This window comes from Petaurus breviceps, unplaced genomic scaffold, assembly GCF_028583685.1.
Source record: "Petaurus breviceps papuanus isolate PSGF00001 unplaced genomic scaffold, PetGlider_PUasm1.0 78234, whole genome shotgun sequence".
Taxonomy (NCBI): Eukaryota; Metazoa; Chordata; class Mammalia; order Diprotodontia; family Petauridae; genus Petaurus; species Petaurus breviceps.
Genome location: NW_027186514.1, coordinates 1 through 7,144, shown reverse-complemented (window position 1 = coordinate 7,144; position 7,144 = coordinate 1). Strand labels below are relative to the sequence as shown.

General features: G+C 39.9%; 1 protein-coding gene across 1 annotated transcript; it reads right to left on the bottom strand.

Annotated features, from left to right (window-relative positions):
- Positions 1-4,266: 4,266 nt before the first annotated feature.
- LOC138175686 (neuromodulin-like) lies at positions 4,267-5,238 on the bottom strand (the record flags this gene model as incomplete). Its single annotated transcript, XM_069106206.1, has 1 exon — positions 4,267-5,238. A coding segment is annotated over one exon (633 nt), but the record flags the coding sequence as incomplete, so codon positions are not given.
- Between the last annotated feature and the right edge of the window lie 1,906 nt (positions 5,239-7,144).

Below are 7,144 nucleotides of genomic sequence, written 5' to 3'. Positions count from 1 at the left end.
AGAAAGAAAGAAAGAAAGAAAGAAAGAAAGAAAGAAAGAAAGAAAGAGAAAGAAAGAGAAAGAAAGAAAATGCGATGACATTGTGTTTGCTTTGCTAAAAGTGGTCTCCTCCTTCTCTATGATCTCTCCACAATACTTATTTTACTTCCCAATAATGTGCCCTTTCTTAATCTATAAATTTCTACTAAGTCAGCAGAAGGCACTCCCCTTACTCTCAGCTCTCTTAGGAGGAGTATGATGCTGAAAATGTATTTCTAAGCTGGCCCAGTTGGGGAGTACAATGAAAGGTAATGAGAACCATTCAGGCTATAGTGCATCTAAGGACTCCATTAAGGATGCTCTGGAGGTAAGCCATGCTTCACTAAGAGCAGAGAAGTGGGAAGTCGGTCAATGAAGAGCATTTAATTTAGACATACACCATTTTGTCCCAACCTAGCCTAGAATTTAATCCAAGTACTTAAATGCTCATATCCCCAAGGACCTTGTAGGAGGAGAGAAGAGGTCTGAGTTCTGTAATCCCCAGAGCCCAAGAAGCAAGGGATTTTCTTATTTCCTTTTTGTAAGGATACTTTCTGTACAGCATATGTGGTTGTTGTTGATGGTGGTGGCGGTGGTGGTGGTGGTGGTGACGGCGGTGGTGGCGGTGGTGGTGGTGGTGGTGGTGGTGGAAGAAGCAGTAGTAGTCATCATCATAGAAGTAGCAGACTTTTCAAGTACAGGATTCTATTTCTAAAAGATATGTTTTCTTTGCTAAGAATACTTTGGTAATGAATGAATTCACCTATAACTGGAGTTGGGGAAACCTAAGCAACTTTGGAGAAAAGGGTTGATTGTCTATTATTCAGTAAACTCACTAGGTCCAGCAGAGAACATGGTCCCTCTGAATCACATGATAACATTCTGTCCTAAAACAGCTAAGAAAAAATAGAGGATACAGAAGAGAGTTGTGTGAAGTCTCTTGTATTTTATTAGAGTAGAAAACAAATACAGATACAAAGAGTCTCAAAGCTCAAAGCACAGTTTTAAGTTATTAAAGCTTAAAACTGGACTAACACTTTCAGGAAGTTCTGTTTAATGATGAGGTTTTGTAAGCTCAAAAACAATTCTGCTCTTCTGTTCATATTCCAAGTAGAAATTAAAGAAACCTTTTTTAAAGAACAAGGAATAATGTACTATTTCAGACTAGCAGGGTTTCCTTACTTGAGATTGATAGTTATATCTTTCTGTAAACTGACTACATGCTTCAGCATAACAACGTTTTCAAATCTACAAACACAGCAAAAGGTCTTTTACCATTAACAAAAAAGAGATAGAAACAGAGATACAGAAAGAGAGAGACATGGAGAGAGACAGAAAGAGAGACAGAGACAGAGAGAGAGAGGCAGAGAGACAGAGAGAGAGAGGCAGAGAGACAGAGAGAGAGAGGCAGAGAGACAGAGAGAAATAGAGAGAGACAGAGAAAGAGAGAGAGAGAGAGAGAGAGAGAGAGAGAGAGAGAGAGAGAGAGAGAGACAGAGAGACAGAGAGACAGAGAGAGACAGAGAGAGAGACAGAGATAGAGAGACAGAGACAGAGAGAGACAGATCAGCTCTAAAAAGCCAGTGATGGCAGGGTCTTGGGAATGGAACCTGAGGAAGTCATAGGGACTACTGACATAAAGGGAAATTGGCAGAAAACCCTGTTTTCGGCTTTCTAGCAGAAAAACTAGCAGAGTAATATTGATATGTAGCAGGTTTCCAAATTAAAAAATGAAATCTTGAGAATTCTCTCCCCACAGCTAAAAGGTTAAAAATACTTTTCAAGGAGAGAGACTGTTTTGAGATCCAAAGGGGTAACAGATAAAAATGCACTGAAATCCCTACACATGAGGGAGAGGAGAGAGAGAAAGAGTAGGGAAGAGGTACAGAAAGGGATGAGAAAGTGAAAACACATGTAGGTTTTGAAATGGTGAGAAACTTCTAAGAACCATATTATCAACCCATAAGAATCAACGAAGGCAAAATTAAAATGTTGACTTTATCTGATCCAGCCGTGACTTACTTATAAAGGAATTACCTTCTTTTATTTTCTCCCTTCCTTCTTCTTTCCCCAGCTCTCCATTTTCCCTACCTATGTTCCACTCTTTCTTCTTTCTCCATGTTTCCCCCTTGTCCCATTTGAAAGTCCATACAATCTTAGAGTTAATTTAGGTAGCAAGCTTTGAACTCCCTTTGCCAAAGAGGTCACCCAAATTTAAGAAAGTGGAGTGATAATGTTGTGGGTCGGACCTTCATGTTCAAGGGAATCTTGGTGATATTACCTTTCTCTTTTCCTTAAGTTGTATGTGGTGATGGGGAGGAAGGAACATTTTGTATTGTATTATCAGTAAGCAGAAATTCAGACTGATTTTCAACTAAAACATACTAAATATTGCATATACATCCAGAGTGAAGGAAAAAAAATTATCCAGAGAAGTAGGGAAGAGTCCGCACCTGGGACATTTATACCTGGGTTAAAAGAAAATTCAATAGAAAGCAGTGAAAAAATATTGCACAAAACCCCTAGAGATTTGGGTTCAATGTACTCTCATAGATCTCCTTGTCACTTCTAATTTCTGTGATCCCATGAAACTTACCAACTCAGGGTAATTTGTGCTTGTCAAATAGAGAAAGCAAGGCAAATATGTCTTCTGCAAAGAAACCTGAGGGCCAGTGCTACAGGAAAATAGTAGCTGTCCAAAGCTGAGGAATGGTGAATAGTTCTTCATGACAAATGGACCACTCTTATTTTGAATTTCACTCATATTCACAGAACCAGAGCATGTTAGGTTTGAAAGATGCTTAGAGATAATCTAATTCATCTTCCTCATTTTTCAGTTACAAAAGCTGAAATTTATCTCCTACATCAGCAGTACATATTATCCATTTTTTAAATCCAAGCCTTATTTTTATAGGTTATGGATATTTTCATAGCAATCTGATGAATCTTACCACTGCTTTGTGGAATGTGCTTGTTCTTTATGATGACATAGTAGAAAGTAAATTTGTTGAGGACTACCTTTTATACCTACATCCCCAGTACCTACCACAATGCTTGGGATATGATCAGCATTTAATAAATGTTGGTTGATTGACTGCTTGGTTCCCACTTCTTAAGGTCATTGGTATGTTCCCATACCAAATAACAAAAAGAGGTCACACAGCTGGAAGGAAAAGCAGGGACTACAGAAGAAGGCCTGGCCCAGGCTATAGATTCCCCCTTCTGTTACTGTGTGTTGTGGAAACAGATTGCAGGAGGCTGAGCAGCCAATAACTTTGCCTGCTAAAACCACAGTAAGAGAGTTAGCATTGAGTTATTGTTAAGGATAAGACCCGGCTGAAGGACACTAATCAAGAAGGAAGAAGATAGTAAGAAGAATGTGTCTGTGGCTAGCTCCCCATAGTTGGTATGTGGGTCTAGGATAAGCCCCCCTTTTTTAACCTTTACTTTATGTACCTGTTTATATTATCCCTCCCTACTTTTTATGTTCTTCTAATCTATTGAAGGAATTGCTGTTTTTTAGGGAGCAGAAGCAAAAGAGGATAAATCTTCACCCACCCATGGAGATATATGGCCATGAAAGAAAAAAATAGGGGAAGTGATAGTATTGAGAGAATAATAGAAAAAAGTCTAATGTTCTATTCTTCCAGACAACACCAGACCACACTTCTGTGGACCACTCTAAAATAAAGCAGGCATATTGACCAAGTAACCCAGACTCATACATATTCTAGGAAACAGGTCAAAATCACAGTAGCCCCTACTGCTCAAAAGTGAGCTCATTCAGCTTTGATATGTTCAAAATGTCAAAGGATCGAGAGCAATCTCAGCTTTCAGGAAGGGGCCCCAAACAGAAGTACCTTTGTCCCTTCATACATCATGTCGTATGGGTTGACAATTACATCTTCCTAGTCAATTCCCAATGACCCATGCTGATGGTGAGGAGTCTTGGTACCAATCATCCAGATCTCATCCATGTTTGGGCTTCAGGATGCACAGTTTAAGTCTTTGCCACTGTGTGGCAGCAGCTATAGTTATCTACTTATGTTTTATTTAAACAAACATTAAAAGTAACACTACCTAAGCATACAATAATGGCCGGCAGGGGAGAGACAGCCCAGAAACATTCTGAGTGGTGGGAAGGAGGCAATCTGGCATGATGTTTTTTTTTTTTTGGAAATAATTCATAAAGTGGATGATCTGCCATGGCTGATAGGTAGTTGACAGGATTTGTAATAGGTACTTCTTGGAACCAAATGAACATACTAACTGATGGTCATGCAGAAAATATGCCTAGTCTGAGTAATCACCTATTAGTCTCTGTCTACCCAAAACAAAGTGAAGTTTTGACCTGAATTATCAAATTTAGCTCTTTACATTAATCAGATTAAAAAGATCCTTTCCATAATTCCTCTTCACTTTGTGCTGTGCAGACTCAGCTATGCACATCACAGGGCCTTAGAGGACTGAATGAACCCAATTGAATCTTGACAAGTTGGAGAAATGTGAGTGGTGACTGTCTGCTTCCTGATCTATTTCTCCTTTCTCCTTCCCATCATTTCTGGCCTCCTCCCTGGTCTTGTCCCCCTACTCACCTGTCTTCTCTTCAGTTTTGCTGCTTTCTGCTGCCTCGGTTTGAGGCTGGGCTGTTGCCTTGGCAGCAGCATCCTCTGCAGCAGGAGTGGTGGCAGCAGCAGTGGGGACAGCAGCAGGCACGTCGGCTTGTTTAGGCTCCTCCTTGGCAGGGGCATCTTCAGCCTTGGAGGACGGCGAGTTGTCAGTGGAAGCTTTAGTGGCACTTTCTGTTTCAGCGGAGGCCGGCTTCTCCTCTGATGGGGCAGTGGCCTTGGGGGCTGACTGCTCGGAAGCAGCAGCCTGGCCGCTGGCCTCCTTCTCCTCTGAAGGAGTCTCCCCAGCTTTGCTGGCCTCTTCTGGCTTAGCACCAGCAGCTGGGGCAGCTTCCGTAGCTGCAGGGGCGTCACTCTCTTTTTTCTCCACTGCATCGGCGGTGGCAGCAGCTTCTTCCTTCTTCTCATTCCCATCAGCCTCAGCAGCTCGGGCATCTCCCTTCTTTTCCCCCTTGAGCTTTTTCCTTGTTATGTGTCCACGGAAGCTCGCCTGAATTTTGGTGGCTGCCTTATGAGCTTTATCTTCGGGTTTGATGCCATCTTGTTCAATCTTTTGGTCAGCATCATCATTTTTTTCAACCTTGAAAAAGAAGAGGAAAAAAGGAGGGAAAGACCATCAGGATATATAGATCTCAGGCTCATAGATTCAGGGCAGTGAAGGATATTAGAAGCCATCTGGTCCTCATTTTACAGATGAAAACCAGAGATGTGAAATGATTTGCCAAGGAGCACATTGGTAGTAAGCGATTGAGGTGGGATTTGAACCCAAATCCTCTGACTCCAAACCCAATGTTCTTTCAACTATACCATTTTGCACAAAATCAAAGCAGAAAGCAAATAGCATCCCACCCTTTTCCATAATGCAGGATCTGGACCAGACTTGCATCTGGCAGAGAAGAAGGGCAGACTGTTTTACTAGAAAACAGAATACTTGTGGTCTTCAGGGACCAGAGGTATCTTTTAAAAGAAAGTCTGTTGCAACTATGATATCTGTGGCTTAGGTTTAAAATCCCAACATATTGAACCTCTAATGATCCCAAAGAAAGGCCATAAAAAAGAAAAAAAAAACTTTCAGTACCATTATAAGTATTCTCTCTTGACTAAACACAAACCAATGCTTTTTGGGTGGGCCACAATGTTTGAATCCATGTTTGCTCCCAGTTTGTAACCAAAGTGCTCCCAGTAAAGCTGTTTTTCTAGTATTTCTGGCTGGACTCGGAGGGTGGTATGCCAAGAAATCCAATGAAAAAGCCTGTTCTCCCAGAATCTACAGCCTGAGTTTATAACAATGATGGATTCAATGCAGATATCATGGTAAAACTGGTACTGAACAAACCAAACCAAGGTTTGGTTTCTAACCCAAGGCGAATGGGGATTTAGAAGTTTTAAGGAATGATCCCAGTGGAACTTCTTTAGCCTAATAATTTCTAAACAACACACACACTTTCACATTCATTTATGCTGTCTAAAGACCACACATTCAAATCAGAATAGAAAAATCAGGCTTTTTAAAATGCATTATCTTGTTAATGAGTTTGCTTAAAGTTAAAGTTTTGTAGAAGAATATAGTTTCAATTTTTAGGGGGAAAAGCATAAATTAACTGAAACATGAATCCCTATTAGAAAAGCAACATAAAGCCACCCACTACCATTTAAACAAACAAACAAAAAAGACATTTTATCATAAACTATAATTTTGCTACCTTCAATGAAAATCTCTTAATGGGGAAGCCAAAAGGTCAGTACACCTAACTTTTTCATCTTTTGGCACCCACATTGGAATCAATGAACATTTTGTGATCCCAAGACTGAAAGTAGGGATTGCTCAATAGAATGATAACCATGGAATGGAACACTTGCTCATCCGTGGAGAACACTCCATACGTATACCCCATCATTATTGTGCCTAGAATTGGTCATTGCTGTACTCCATATCATCCAGTCATTCATCAACATTCATTCATTCACCCTTATTTACCTTGTATCTATTATGTAAGAAGTATTGCGAAGCATTATAAAAAATCCTTTTAGATTGAAGGAGTTCTCCTTAGACAAAAAAAAATGTTCCTGACTCTTTGAGTTGTGAAATATTGAGATATTCTTCCAATTGGATGATGGATATTATAGTCCATAGGACACAGGGAAACTTTATTACAAATTCAATCAATAACAAGCATCTATTAAAGATCTACTATGAGCCAGACACTGTGCCAGGTCCTGGGCACAAATACAAAGAATGAAATTCTTCCATTTGCAGGGAGCTTACATTCTATCATTCTATTAGGAAGACAAAAAAATATGTAGTTGTTGACATAGACTAAATAAAAATATGCACATTGTGTGTGTGAGAGAGAGAGAAAGAAAGAAAGGAAGGAAGGAAGGAAGGAAGGAAGGAAGAAAGAAAGAAAGAAAGAAAGAAAGAAAGAAAGAAAGAAAGAAAGAAAGAAAGAAAGAAAGAAAGAAAGAAAGAAAGAAAGAAAGAAAGAAAGAAAGAAAGA